This window comes from Phyllostomus hastatus, unplaced genomic scaffold (genome assembly GCF_019186645.2).
Source record: "Phyllostomus hastatus isolate PE091 unplaced genomic scaffold, TTU_PhHast_1.1 phas_contig_86, whole genome shotgun sequence".
Classification (NCBI taxonomy): Eukaryota; Metazoa; Chordata; class Mammalia; order Chiroptera; family Phyllostomidae; genus Phyllostomus; species Phyllostomus hastatus.
In genome coordinates, this window is record NW_025333977.1 from 54,154,982 (window position 1) to 54,171,434 (window position 16,453).

Genomic DNA, 16,453 nt, shown 5'->3' on the forward strand with positions numbered 1-16,453 from the left:
AACTCACACAAAACACACAGATGGTCTTAGAAACAGCAAAAGTTTCGGATATTACAACTTCCTAGCATATGGAACACTATCATGAATCATCATTTTGGCAGCATTTAAATGATTTTGAAATATTTATACATTAACATTTTGGCATCATTTCATAGTCATAGGTTATTACAACATTAAAGTGTTTTATGCCTGTTTGGGGGTGGTCCTTATGATATTGACCCGAAACGGTTAGTACGTGGGGGAACTAGTACTGGTTATTAACAGAATAGCACCCTCTAGACAGCCAAAAGTAAATGAAGGCCCTGCAATAAATTAAACATAATTGCATAAACCATAACTTTTTTCAAAGTCAATACAGGATACAACAAGACGTTCAAAGATTTTTTTTTAAATGAAATTTACAAGAGTGGTTTTAAACTGTTAATGTCACAAAAATGTGCAGATACGAAACAAAATACACACACAAACCAAAAGCTTTTGGTGACTTTCATTCTCCTGCTTTTAAATAATATGTACATGCTGATGACTCCCACATTTGTCAAAATAGGCTACGTTAGTCTGTGGTAAGGAATTCTCTGTGACTTAATACAACGAAGATTTGCTTCTCATTCACTCTACGTGCGCATCATGGGAAGCCAGATGTGGGCTGGAAAGTTCTGCTGCACATGACTCCGGGGCCCAGGCTCTCTGGGTGGCCTCCCTGTTAGAACTTCACTACCTGGAACACAGGCACTTCTTGGAGGCCACATGGAAAAGAGCGTGCTGAAGGCTCACTCAGTAGTGTTTACTATCTATAATTTCCACTCATAGCCCATAAAGCTGAAGTAGCCAAATTGGGCTGCCCTACAGCAAGGAAGCTGGGAAGCAGAGCCTTTCATCTGCCCAGAAGGAGGGGCAGGTTGCACAGTAATAAATACTTGTTATGTCTACCACAACTCAATTTTTTCTCCAGCCTCAACCTCAACTCTGAATTTCTGACTCATGTTTCCACTGCCTATTTGACATTCATGGATATCTAATGAGATTTCAAAATTATAATGTCTAAAGCTGAGCTTTGATACCTTCCACTCCAAATCTTCTTTTTCTACATAATGCCATCTCAGTTAATGGCATCGCTATCTTTTCTGCTGCTGGGACAAATGCATTACAGTAATCCTTCATTCTTCTCTCTTTCTAACAAGCCATGTCCAATACATTAGCAAATTCCGAGAGCTATTGCCTCACAGCAGATCCAAAATCTACTCTTCACTACCTCTCCTCCTAGCAGACTGGTCCCAAACATCATTTGCTTCTTGCCCAGACAGCTGAAAAAACTCCCATCTTGCTTCACTGCTTCTGCTATTAATCCTTCAGTGCCTTTGCAAAACAGCAGAAGACCGTGTGGAGAAACCTCTGGTGCTTTCTTTACAACTTCCTCAGGCGATAAGCCAAAGTACTTACAAGACCCATAGGGTCTACACAGTCCACTCTGGCTAGTTGTTACTCCTGATGCCATCTCTTCCAAATCTCAACTTTACTTACTCTATTCAACCCACACCAACAACTTTGCTTCTTTTTGAATCTGTAGTTATGCCCTACTGTAGGGTCTTTAAATTTACTGTTTTTCCACTTCGACTACTTTTCCAGATACCTGGAAGTTCCCTCCCTCAATTTTTCTTCAGTCTTTTTTTTTAAGATTTTATTTATTTTTAGAGGGGAAAGGTGGTAGAAAGAGTGGGAGAGAAACATCAATGTGTGATTGCTTCTCATATGTCCCCCACTGGGGATCTGGCCTGCAACCCAGGCAAGTGCCCTGACTGGGAACCAAACCAGCGACCCTTTGGTTCACAGGCCGGTACTCAGTCCACTGAACCACACCAGCCAGGGCAATTTTTCTCTAGCCTTTATGTGAAGTATCCTCTGGTCATCCTATTTAAATCTGAGATTCTTCCCCAAACCTAAGTCACCTGTCTACCCTATATTACTTTATTGTTTATAGCACTTACTACAGTCTAATGTACTACATATTATACTATCTATTTTTGTTCTACTTGCACACTCAGTCACAGAATATAAACTCCACAAGGGCACTTGCTAGTAGCTATTTAATGCTGCATCTCTAATGCTGAAAATTTCTGTCATTAGTTTGTATTAAACACAAATAGGTCATCAGTAAAGACATGGGGGAGAAGGATAATAATGGTTTTAGTGTGTGTGAATCATTAGGTCAGGGAAATGGGAGTTAAAGATAATGATAATTAAATGACTTAGAATGTTTTTAAGAAAAAAAATTATCTGAATTTTGTATAAGTCTGAAAGGAATCTGTTAACACTAATAAGAGAAGCATTTGTTCCTATCCTCTCTATTCCACTGCGCTCTTGTCTCCATTTCCCAAAACTGATGTTTCTGACTGTATAGTTCACTCTGTAGAACTATAAAAGTATGCTTAAAAGTGCAGCTACATTATTCTTACCCCAATTCCTTGAATTATAAAAATCCTTTGAGATACTAATTTTAATTCAGCTCAGTTCAGGATAAATGCCTGATTTTTTTTCAAGCTCCCTAAAACCTTGTCTACCACGACCTTGTCTATTTTTTGTCACTTTAATTCTCATGCTTATTTGCTAATTGGTTGTTCATAAATACTGCAAGCATAAATAGGAATATGTTGTCCTGTTATAACCTTGTTTTTCTACAAGTTTAGCACACACATTCTCCTGTATAACTTGGTCAATGAATTCACAATGGACAGAGCGTGTGTGCAGAACACAGACAATGGCAAAGGGAAACATTTGTACAATGACAGAATCAATGAGAGCTTGGTTATTTAGGTGGTTTCGTAAATAATTTTCACAATACAAAAGTGCAAAGAAAAAGCAAAGTCACAGAGAAATCACTGACATCAAGAAAAAAATGCATCACTACTTACTACTCTGCTTGTATCACAATGGAATTTTGAAATCTAATAATCTAGTCACACAACTTTATTTTAGAATGAATAAATCCATCAGTAACCATCATCAGATAAGATTTTATTTTTCAGAAACAATATTAAACTCTATAAAACAGAAAGCAATTAAAAAAGCAGACACAGAAAAAATCCTGAAGTCACTTTTAAGAGGCCCTATGGAAATATATTAAGTGACTGATTGTTTTTTTACAGTTTTTACTGTAACACATGGAAGTGTGACATGCCCTGAGTTATGACAGTCATTAAGTCATATATAAAACTATTAACTTTTAGACATTAACACAAATTAAAGTTTTCTTTTACTAGTCTTCAAACTGAGTAATATATATTTTCCTCACTTATTTTCATGTCCATACAAGGAAAGTTAAAATATATTTATTTTAAAAGAAAAATTAAAAACAGGAGATAATAAATGCAACACTTTATTAAAAGAAACACTCTTGTCAGGCATCTTAGTTGGTTGGGGCATCGTCCCAATATGACAAGGTTGCAGGTTCGATCTCCAGTCATGACACATACGGGAAGCAACCAGTGAATGCATAAATTAGTGGAACAAGAAATAAATAAGTATCTCCTTCCCTCTGTCTCCCCTCCTTCTTGTCTTTCTCTAAGATCAATAAATTAAAAGAAAAAGCATCATATTTTTCCTTTGGTGAAGAAATACATGGTTAGATCTCTATGTGTTCCTCACTGCTAAGTCCAATACTCACAGTTATTCTTTCATCTTTATCATCCAGTGGAGAGCCATCTTTCTTCCATGAAATGGTGGGCTCAGGATGGCCTCGTGGAGGCTGACATTCCATCACTGCAGGCTCCCCCACGGCCACCATGACATCGGAAGGATTTTGTCTGAAGTCATCCCGTAATACTGCAGGAATAAGATTAAATCATTATATTCAGTAGTATATATACAATCCTTATCACTGAAATTCAGTAAAAAAAAAAGTGGTGTAATAAACTAGTACCAATAGCTATCTCAATGAATTTTGGAGAATCTGCACCTACTTATAGACATATGCAACTGAATAAAGATATCTAAACTTGTGCACACACACAGCAGGGATGATCTGATATTCTTCACAGGCCAGTGGGCTAGTGTATTTTGCTGCTTGGTGCCCTCAAAGTTAGGATTTGGATTATCTTTAACTTGTATTTCTTCTCTGCTTACTGCCTACATTTCCTCATCCATGTGCTAATGAATATAGCTGAAACCTCTTTTTACTTAAATAACACACTGGGATGATGCTTTCTATTATTAAATGAAGTACATATACATACAAACCAAAATATTAAAAGCAAAAATAAATATACTTCCACACATTCATTTTACTGAAATATTTCAAATATATAAGAATATGTCATTATAGTTTAAATATGCTCATTATAACAACTTTAGACATATTTGCAAAATGAGTACATTCAAAACATTGTGGTTTTCCATTATCACTAAGTGAGGCAGAGTGCTAGAAGGCACCAATAACAATAACAGCCCCACTACCAACAAGTCACTTTGTATGTTCTTTATTTTTTGTTCTTGTTTTGTTTTTTTTTGGGGGGGGGAGGTAAATAGCATATCATTTAATTCTTAAACCTGTTCAGGGTAAGAGATATTATTAACACCACTTATATTATTAACCAAATATTTTTGAGGAGGAAACAATTTATTACTGTCATCTCAACTGGACACTAATGTAATATTAACATACTATAAAACAAGCAGTATCATTCACTTAGTGTTTGTTGGAATAAAATATGGAAAATGAACCAAGTATGTAGTTCATACAATAAAACTGTCTCCTGTATCTTGTTGAAATCAAGAAATCATGAGTTATTTGGCATTAGTTAGTCTTAAATCATAACTCTGGCTTACTAGGCAGGTAATCTTGAACACAACCTCTCCCTATTTACAAAGCAGGTATGGAGATACATACTTCAGTACAAAGTCTTAACTTGTTAGTTATCTTTCTCCTACTCCACTATATCCCAGTGTTCAATAAAATGTGATCAACTTTAGTAATCTAAGATGGTAATTACAATGTTTGTTGGTATATTAAGTATATAGATTGAAGTGATGAATGTTATCTTTTCAAATCTATTGAACTGAATATTTGATACTACAATTTTGTAGTATCTTTCCACCCAATGGCATTTCAAAATGTTTCCATTGAAAAAGTACAATAATTTGAAAAGCTTATGTTGAACCTGTTACTTCAAAAGTCACTTATATTTTGGTTTCAAACATTGAACAATCTTAGAGGCTTACAACGTTGTGTATTTTTCTCTTGGAATTCTCTACTTTTCCTTCCTCTATACCAGCCAAGCATGCATATGCATTTGAGTAAGTCTTAACATCCACTCACACAAAAGCATTTTTTAATGTATATATTGAGAAAACATGGGTACACTATGGCTATGTGGACACTTGGAAAATACTACTTCAATAAGAAGACTTACATGCTCATCTCTGAAAGAAAAGGGAAAGGAAAAGGATAACAAAATATGATTTCACCACACTGGTAATTCTAACTTCAATGCTAAACACTATTTATTAATAAAATAGAAACACAAAAGTAAACCTTGTTGAACTGTTGTTACCACAATATAAAAGAACGGAGTAGAAAGAATTTCAGTTTATAAGTTTATATTACAATTGCTAGGTGCTATGAACATACTACAAATAAAATGCAAGGTTTATAGAAAAAAACAAATGAATTGACTTTAACAAACAGTATGTGCCTTCCTGGACCACATTATTAATCTAAGAAAACACCTCTGAAAACTTTTAACACCCTTGAAATATACAAAAGTATAATAGTGTTCTAATAAAAATAATTTGAATATTTTTTCTATTTGGTGAGCTTAAAACCAATGGTAACACTATATCTTATTAACAAATTGAGATCATATCTCAAATAAACCAATGAATAATTCAATGTCTTTCAAAATATCAAAGATCTAAGTCAGATAAATCAAAATTTCTTTTCAATTTACCACGTCATTTGAGTTTTTCAGTATATAAAGAATAGCTGACAAGATGTAATCCACTAAAGATTGTTGCTTAGATAATGTTCATGCACTTATTTTTGCAGCTGTGAAGCAGAAAACTCTGGCATTGCCTATAGCTAAAGGCAACCTGCATACAGTTATAAATTTGCATTTTTTTCTCTTCTATAAAAACAACTTTTCTTCTTCAAACTTGTCTTGAACATTTCCTTTTGTGGAAAAATAGTATGTGTCATATTATAAAACGATATAAGCTTTTAGTTAAATTATCCAATTTTGAGACTTCCGGCAAGATGGAGGAATAGGTGGACGCACCGTACCTCCTTGCACAACCAAGATTAGAACAACAATAATTTACAGACAGAATATCACTCAGAACTGATAGAGGATTTATCTGAATGGAAGTCGGACAGCCAAGAAGTTGAAGTAGACCCGTACATCCAGACTGGTAGGAGACGACGAGCTGGGCGGGCGAGGGGGCTGGCGTGGGTCAGCGACGCGAGGAGGTCGGGGGAAAATTTGGCACGAAATCGGCGCGACAGCCATCGGGGGCAAGAACGCAGCGGTGATCCCTGAGTATGCAAGCTGTGGCTGGCGGACCCAGTGAGGCAGCGACTCTGGACCAGGGCAGAGCTTGCACCCCAGGATCCCAGAGAAGGGTCTGAGCCCAGGAGAACGGAACTACCGCCATTGTTCCCTCCCACTCCCGCCCCCCACGTATAACGTCACAATCTAGCAACCGGGGTGCCCAGCCCCAGTGAACACCTAAGGCTCCGCCCCCCACCATAACAATAGCGACCAGACCGGAAAAAAAAAAAATAAGGAGAGACAAGGAAAGACATAAGGTATGTTTCCAACAGAACAGATCAGTCCCCCAGGACTCATTCTTTTGAGCGATCAAGAAATAGCCAATCTATCAGATGCACAGTTCAAAACACTGGTGATCAGAAAGCTCACGGAATTGGTTGATTTTGGGCGCAATTTAGATGAAAGGATGCAGGTTACCATAAAAGAAACGCAAGAAGATACGCAGAGGAGAGCCAATAGTGAAAGGAAGGAATCTGAGTGTCAAAACAATACAGTGGACCAGAAGGAAGATAGAATCAACCAAGCAGGAAAGCATGATGAAATAAGAATTCAAAAAATCGAGGAAAAGCTTAAGAGCATCCAGGACACCTTTAAACGTTCCAACATCTGAATTATAGGGGGTACCAGAATGGGAAGGAAAAAAAGCAACAGATTGAGCACGTATTTGAACAAATAATAAAGGAGAACGTCCCCAGTCTGGCAAAGGGAACAGTCTTCCAAGAAATCCAAGAAGCTCAGAGAGCCCCAAAGAAGTTGGACCCAAGAAGAAACACACCAAGGCACATCATAATTACACTAGCCAAGGTAAAAACGAAGGAGAGAATCCTAGAAGCAGCAAGAGATAAGGGGACAGTCACCTACAAAGGAGTTCCCATCAGACTGTCAGCTGATTTCTCCAAAGAGACCTTACAGGCAAGAAGGGGCTGGAAAGAAATATTCCAAGTCATGAAAGACAAGGACCTACACCCCAGATTGCTCTATCCAGCAAAGCTCTCATTTAGAATGGAAGGGAAGATAAAGTGCTTTTCAGATAAGGTCAAGTTAAAGGAGTTCATCATCACCAAGCCCTTATTTTATGAAATGCTAAAGGGACTTATCTAAGAAAAGAAGATAAAGAAAAGACATGTATAGTAAAAGGACAGCAAACTCACAATTATTAACAACCACACCTAAAGCAAACCCAAAAGAAAATAAGTAAACAACTAGAACAGGAACAGAACCACAGAAATGGAGGGCACATGGAGGGCTAGCAGCAGGGGGGGTGGGAGGAGGAGAGGGGGGAAAAGGTATAGAGAATAAGTAGCATAGAATGTAGGTTGAAAATAGATAGGGGGAGGGCAAGAATAGTATGGGAAATGGAGAAGCTAAAGAACTCATAAGTATGACACATGGACATGAACTAAAAGGGGGGGATGTGGGTGGGAGAGGGGGGACAGGGTGGAGGGGAGAGAAGGGGGGAAATGGGACAACTGTAATAGCATAATCAATAAAACACATTTTAAAAAATTATCCAATTTTCGTAATTCATGTGTGTATTTAATAAAAATTGAATTCAGGTGACTGGCAGCAGCTCTACAGAAAAACACCGACATCCGTAAGTATTCTCGAACATGGCCCTTCTTGGAAAAAGCCTCTCCTCTCCTTCTCTAACAGCCCTGTTAATCTAAGTGTACATTAACCTGCTATGACATGGTATGAATTGTATGAAATTCTAAAATTTGGAGCTCAGTTTTGAAAAAGAGATTTAATATTAATTTGAAAATAGCAAATAACAAATATAATGTATCCAAGTACAGACTACCTAAAATGGTGATAAAACAAACCATAGTTCTAATATATTTTTCCATATTTATGTAACTGTTTTATGTTTACAGGTCATGCAATTTGGCTCATTTCCCAATTTTTGTGTGTGCTGTTAAATTGTAAAAAACATAGTAAGCTTCATTAAATATTTTACTCTCCTGGAAGTTTTTATCTAAAAAACTAGTTAACTAAAATTTAACCTTTGAAACAAAACATGTAATCATTTGTCTTTCTGAAAAGCTATATATTAATTTTAACACAGTTTTCAGAATAAACATGTTTTCAAAAAAAATTCAGTGGTGACATTGCAATCTACTTGGGTAATGTTGAGAAGACAGGGAGGGGCAAAGTGAAAAAATGTCAAAGACAAATTGTTTCAAGTACTGTATAATGGAGAGTTGAATATTTGTCTCACTCTTTAAGAGCACTATGGGACATTTTAGAACAGAATGAAACATAAAGTTATCAAATAGGTAGGGATCTGTGACAACATCTAATCCATCCCATGAAATCCAGCCAAGTGAGTCCCAAAACATGTTACTAGCTTGTGTCATTTGTGAGGCAGAAATCAAAAGAAAACATAAATTTCTAATGCAGCACTCTTTTTTTCAAATTCTCACCAAAAGTTTTTTTTTTTTTTCCATTGCTTTTAGAGAGAGAAGAAGAGGGGGGTAGAGAGAGAGAAAAAAAATCAATGTGAGAAAGAAGAATCAACTTGGTTGCCCTCTTTTTATGTGACCTGATGGGGGTTCAAACCCACAACCTGGGTATGTGACCTGCCTGGGAATTGAACAAATGACCTTCTGGTCTATGGCATGATGCTCCAACCAACTGAGCCACACTGGCTGGCTCTAATGCAGTGTTCTTAAAAAAAAAAAAAAAAGTACACCATTTTACTGTAAAATGTAATTCTCCTATGGATTAGTCCATAGTATTTCCAACAGATCCACTCCATTACAACAGAAGGCTTCATGTTCAGTGATTGTACATCAGTGCGCTACAGACTCCTGGCTACCTAATTCTGGAATGCCTCAAGTGCTCCTAAAATTAATTTTGTTCCCCAATCATGTGGTGAACACATCTGTGAATTACAATGCCTTTGGCTTCACGAATTACAAAATCTCAATGCAGTCAAGGGTCAGAGAGCTGTGTGATACAAATCTTTTCTTTTGGAAATTAATAATCTCAGGCTCCTCGGGGGTGGAAAAAACAGTATATCGCATAAATAATAATGATAGTGATGTTGCAATATAATAATAATGTTAGCAATGGCCAATGTTAATTGAACATCTACTATGGAAAGAACCATGCCAAGCTTCTACTCATTTAATCCTTATAACAGGTTATGATAAAGTAAATTTATTCATTTCATTTTATGGATGAGTAATTTGTAAATATATATCAGCAGAGCTAAAACAAAGATCTCCAGTCTACCAGGGACTCTTCTCTACAAACTTAGCCACCTGTCTAGTCTTAAGACAATGTTCACAATTCTAAATACATGATACAATCAATATTTCAGCCTCTTTCCATTGGAAAAGAAGTTCAATGAGAAATTTCCCTTTTGACAGTTGACTGGCTATCTTTAACTATAGCCTGCATTCTTGTTCTTGCTCAGATTTTCCATACATGGAAAAGGACCCTTCAAACTTTCACTGGCATGTTAAGAATTACAACTCATCATTCTAATAATGTATGCTGTGCTAATTGTTCTCAATGATTTACTTTATTTCAGCAACAAAATGATTTAAAAAGTTGCACAATGTGTTTTCATTAAATATGGGCATTTTAATTAGAAGCAAGTATCTTGGGGAAACAGAGGAAGATAATATGCAGTACTGGATTTTTTTCCTAATAAATGACTACTTTTGTCAATAAAATCTTGCAGCAAATAATAGTAAACTGTCAGCTAGGGGAAAAATAATGAGATCATTTAAAAATAAGGTACATTAAAGGAAAAAATAAATGAGGAAGTATATTCCCAAAGACAAAGAAACTTTAGAGATGCTCGGTAACAGCTTAATACTGTTACAATGATGAACCACTTTAATGGATTTCAAAGTACTAATCACTTTTAATATTTTTGAGGAGAGAATATATTACTTCTATAGCATTTCTAGTGCTCTGTCTAAAAACATACTTACATGCTGACATAAATAAATGTTATCTACTTTTAAAATAACTATCATTCTTTCATTTACCACATCTGTACTGGGCACATGCTTTGTGCTTGGCACTTATGCTACAACTCTGTCATTGTCCTTGCAGTGAGGTTGATGTAAATGCCAAAGTCAATCAAGAAACAACAATCTCTACCTTATCACAAAATGGCAATACAATAGGGTTTTATGGTTGGTTATTTTGTATTCAGATACATGTTTTGGGAGCAAGATTTTTAAAAAGTGTATCATAACGGCTTTTATAACTATTTACATTCCTACTTTGTAATCTCGCAGCATTTTCCAGAAGAGAAAAGTGTTACATGGGGTAAAAATGTGTTCAAAATTCTCTACCATTTCTGCAAATAAAATAGGAATTTCAAACTTTTAAAAAACATTCCAGCAAAAAAGGTGATTGCAGAGAAATATACCTTAATTTGTTCAAGAAAAAAACTAAAATAACATGTAAAATGATATTTCATGAGGTATTATCCTCTTATACAATGATCTTCTAAAGCTAAGGAATTTTATTTTATTTTTATTTTTAATTGGATTTATTGGGGTGACACTGGTTACTAAAATTACACTGATTCCAGGAATACAATTCTACAAAGGAATTTGACTTTTAAAATGATGCATGCAGAAAAGGGAACTGGCCAATTGGAGAACATATTTGCCAATGAAATGTCCGACAAGGGTTTAATTTCCAAAATATATGAAGACAATATATTGTCTCCCTGGTGTAACTTCATGACTTAACACCAGGAAGACAAACAACCCAATTAAAAAATGGGCAAAGGACCTAACAGACCCTTCTCCAAGGAGGACATACGGATGGCCCAGAGACATATGAAAGAATGCTCAACACCACTAACCATCAGAGAGATGCAAATTAAAACCACAATGAGATACAACTTCACGTCAGTAAGAATGGCTATCAATAAATCAACAAACAACAAGTGCTGGTGAGGATGCAGACAGAAGGGAACCCTACTGCACTGTTGGTGGGAATGCCAACTGGTACAGCCACTGTGGAAAACAATATTGAATTTCCTCAAAAAATTAAAAATAAAACTGCCTTATAACCCAGTGATTCCACTGCTGGGAATATAACCTAAGAATCTTGACATGCAAAATCAAAAGAACTTATGCACCCTTGTGTTCATAGCAGTGCTATTTTCAATAGCCAAGTGTTAGAAATAGCCCAAAGCCTATTAGCAGATGAATGAAAATCTGATTTACACAATGGAATACTACACAGCAGAAAACAAGAGCAAAATCCTACCTTTTGCAACAGCATGGATGGAACTGGAGAGCATTATGCTAAGTGAAATAGGCCAGGTGGTGAAAGACAAATACTGTATGATCTCACTTATAACTGGAATTTAATGAACAGAATAAACTAGAGAGAATAAACTAGAGAGAGCCAGAGACATAGAAACACTGAACAGACTGATAGCTGTCGGAGAGGAGGAGGGAGGAGGAGAATGGTGGAAGGGGAAGGGATTAGTCAAAGAACATGTATGAATGACTCATGGACAAGGGGGCGGGGACTGACTATGGATGAGAGGGGTGGAAGGGGGCACAAGGGAAAAAATTGGGACAATTTTAATGGAATAAACAATAAAGAATAAAGTAAAAAAATAAAAATGATGCATGCAAACATCAATTCTATATAGTTAGAATTTAATCATGACTGTTTCCTAAAAATACACACTCACTTTTATAAATCTGACACATTATATCTATGAACAATCTTGAATAATTATGTCATCTTCTACTTACGTTTTTTATAGGATGAAATTTATTTTTAAACACAAAATTATGCTGTGGTTAAGATCTTGGAAGAAAATATGCTGGTAAAGGCACTTATTTTCTTAACTACTAGAGCTTTGAAGATTTCACAAACTGCTTATGCTCCGTCCTAGGAAAGCAGTACTTACTTTTTTTCCTAAAGTTATACACTCTGGAAAGTTATACATTATGGATGGCTATCAAAGATCAGTCAACTTTAACATGAATGAGCAGCATAGAACATTGCAAATAGGAGAAGCTATTACCAGAATAAAAGTAATTAATGACAATTTATTTGTTTTCAAAACAATCCACATACCCCATTCCTGGTCTTTTCAAGGATAGAATTACTTCAAGACTGGGTCCAAAATTAAACTCCTTTCCCATTTCACAGAAACATTAACACCATAGTGGCACTTTCTATGCAAAGCTACGGCTATCTGCAGTCAGTGTTCCATGGTTTCACCATTTTACTTCAGGAATCGACAACACTACACGGTTTTCCCTAGTGTTCATTACAATGGTACTAAGTTATCCAGACAAATGAATGGGAAGCTTGGCATACTAGACTTGAGTTAAAATCTGTAATGTATTCCAGAGAAAGTGTACAAAAATAGAGATCAACATTTACATGCCTAATACTGAGCAGACTTGAAGTCTGGGAGATCGTAAAAAAATGTACTGCCAAAATAAGTCAAGTCACTACAATCATATGTTCTGACTTAAAGATGTCAGTAGCTTACTAGATGTTTGCATATTACACAGTTCAAACTATAAATTAAGTAGATGTATTAATGAGAAAATGCAGCATTCATAAAACACTATTTTATAAGTCATTGTTTGTAAAGATATTTATTTAGAAGTTAAAAAACAAAAGTCAGAAATTCCAGAATCACAGCGACATCCTTCCACTGTGCTGAGATTTTAATAGGTATATTCCCAATGACTCAGTTATTTCCATACAAAACAGAGGGTTTGACACTATATCTTGCTGGGGTTATTATAAAGACTAATTATTTAGTGTTTGTACAGGACTTGCCATTTATATGGTGCATTACATCTGCAAAGAAGTATTACTATTAGTCACTGTGAGGAACTGCCAAACTTCTCAGCTGCCAGTACAAATGGGAAGGAGGACAAAGAATGCCATTGAGGAGGGTTTCTGAGTGCCAGAGCAAGAGTCACACTCAGGAGTAGGCTGGCAGGGTTAAAAAAACACAGACAGATGAGGCTATCTGAGCCATGGGACCCCTTTTGGGGCAAGACAGGCATGTGCTCTCTTTCATAAAATCGAAGTTTCTGCTCAGTGCCCTGCACTAAAACACTCCTTAATCAAAGAAATACACTTATTTATTTGTTGTCTAGCTCTTTGTATTAAAATTTCAACATCATGAGAACATGGTATTTGCCTTTATCCCATATCCAATGTCCAAAACAATGCCCAAGACACAGCCAGTGTTTATAATGCACCTTCTGTGTGCTTGGTATTATGTATGAGACAGTGCTAAAAATGGCATGAATCCTATAATCACAGTGCTCAATGTACAGGGGAGTAAATAGGCAATATTCAAATAAACACACATAAATGTACAACTATAATTATGATACTTGCCCTGAAGGAAACGCATAAGATGCAGTGTGAGAAACTAACAAAGAACATAATTTAGATTGGTGGTAAGAGAACACTGAATTAAGTAACAGGTAAGCAGAAGCCTGAAAACAGAGTAAAACTTATCCTCAAAAAGTGAACTGCAGGCAGAGGAAATAATTCAGGCTGAAAAAAAAAACTCAGTACAGTACATGAACTTGAACAGACTCAAACCCCGTGCAGTGGGACAGGCTGTCAGCCATTCAATGGGAAGTTGGCCAGGGAGAAGGGGCCAGATTTGCCAGACACAGCAACTGTGATAAAGGTCACCTTTAATTTTAATTCCCATGGGAAGCCACTTCAGTGATTTTTAAAACACAACTGTCTCATGATGGAATTATCATATTTAAATATTCATTACAGCTGTTCTTTGAATGAAATGGAGAGAGACATAAGAATGGAAGTGAAGAGTCCAATTAGAGACTACTGCAGTAATTAGAGGGAAAATGATCAGGGTTGCATGCTATTATGACAACACTGTATTTGGAGCAAAGGGGAAAAAGAGTACACGTCTACACGTCTACACATCTACACATTTTGGAAGTTATAACCAAAACAACTTCTTGAAGGGTTTGAACTAGCAGAGCGAAAGATGTCAGTAATGATATCCAGGCTGTTTTATAATTGTCATTATTCAAGTAACTGAACATGGTATTTCTAAGTTCTAGGAGAATTAGATAGACAATATACAAATAAACCATCCCATGAAGAAGAATAGGAAAAATATATATGGCATAATTTTGAGAGTATAGGTATAAAATGAAAACCATTTTATTCATTAAAAAATATGGTTTCAGCCCTGGCTGGCGTAGCTCAGTGGATTGAGCTCGGGCTGGGAACCAAAGTGTCCCAGGTTCGATTCCCAGCCAGGGTACATGCCTGGGTTGCAGGCCGTAACTCCCAGCAACCACATATTGATCTCTCTCTCTCTCTCTCTCTCTCTCTCTCTCTCTCTCTCTCTCTCCCTCCCTTCCCTCTCTAAAAAGAAATAAATAAAATCTTTAAAAAAAAATATATGGTTTCAAATTCCACCCCTTAGTATTTTACCTGTTTAGACCTTATACTACTACATTACAAATCTCAATTGTTAGCTGATAGCCCTTGACCAATTAATCTACATTGTATTTTTAGGATGGTGACTTTTACTTAGTTTGATGCATGTGGTATCATTTTAACCTATTACAAAGCAGAAACAATAGGTTTTGATTACATATACATATGTGATTATATGTGTATCGTATATGTGTGATATATATGATATATGACCATTAATGACATAGCAGCAAATTATAGGAAAAAACTCAGTCACTGCATCCAGACAATCAAAACAACTCAACACGTGATAGGGCATTTCTCAGGACTGCCACAGACGAAGTTTAACCTACTATTATTTAAGGGCAAGAGAACCAACGGCATGTTAAATATTGTTACATAATTAGAATAGGCAGAGAGCTCACATTGTCAGAAATTTAAACAATCAATCAAGTTCCCTGGAAAAACGTTGGATCATCAAACTCATAAGGATTTGTTTGTGATTCACTCATTTATTTATTTATTCAATAAAAGCACTAGGTATTGTGTTAGGAGGTGGTGGCTAATAAGATAAACAAGACATAGATCTCAGCTTTTAAAACACTTCAGATTTTTCTTTGTTGTGTTTTCTTTCAACACAGAGTTCTTTGTAATCAATTGAAATTTTAGACAAAAGCTTAATATGCAGATCCCTGGCTGGGTGGCTCAATCGGTTAGAGCATCTTCCCAATACATCAAGGTTTCAAGTTTCACACTTGGTCAGGGCACATACAAGAATCAACCAATGAATGCATAAACAAGTGGAACAGCAAATAGATTTTTCCTTCTCTTTCTGTCCTCTCTCTCCCTTCCCCTCTCTTTCTAAATTTGATTAATAAATTTAAAAAAATTTTTAAATATGTAAAACAGGTAAGAGGGATGTTTCACTTCCACAACTGTGGCTGTCCTGCAGAAAATTTAACTGTTAAAGGAGCTATATTGTATGCAGGTACTAAGTGTTAAATTTGGGATGTGGACCTGAATTCAGCTAGAACACACGCTGCACTTTCAGTACTGAACCCTCCAGGAGAGAAGTAACTCAGACCTGAGCACCTGTGTGGTGGTGATTAAGTCAACTTTACTTTGGTGCCATTTTAAAATACGTTCAGTTTTCACCATCACAGTGAACTGGTATGTGGAGGAGTTCTTAATTTCTCGCATTCAAAACAATTCCTTAAAATAGGCCTATATTAATGTAGCTTATAAAATCATAACTGTATACAATCTATGTATAAGCTCTCCAACTTCCACCTCCACCCCCAAAGGCAAATGAGGACTTGAAGCCAAGCAGTAAAAGGACTCAAGGTTGTACAATCAGTTACTAGACAGAGTAGGATTAGATCTTGAAACAACTGTTTCTATACAGACACTTTTTAAAAGTGCCCAAGAAAAAGTAGAATGTTCTCTAATTAAAATATTTGCTGGGGAAGAAAAGA

At 36.2% G+C, this 16,453-nt stretch overlaps 1 protein-coding gene across 4 annotated transcripts in view; it reads right to left on the reverse strand.

The window, feature by feature from the left end:
- Positions 1-16,453, reverse strand: part of ROBO1 (roundabout guidance receptor 1) — a 408,510-nt gene that overhangs the window by 140,427 nt on the left and 251,630 nt on the right. For all 4 annotated transcript variants that reach the window (XM_045851195.1, XM_045851193.1, XM_045851194.1 and 1 more), the window contains exon 3: positions 3,662-3,819. In XM_045851195.1, coding sequence (XP_045707151.1) covers positions 3,662-3,819 — 158 coding nt within the window. The remainder of the gene's footprint in view (positions 1-3,661; positions 3,820-16,453) is intronic.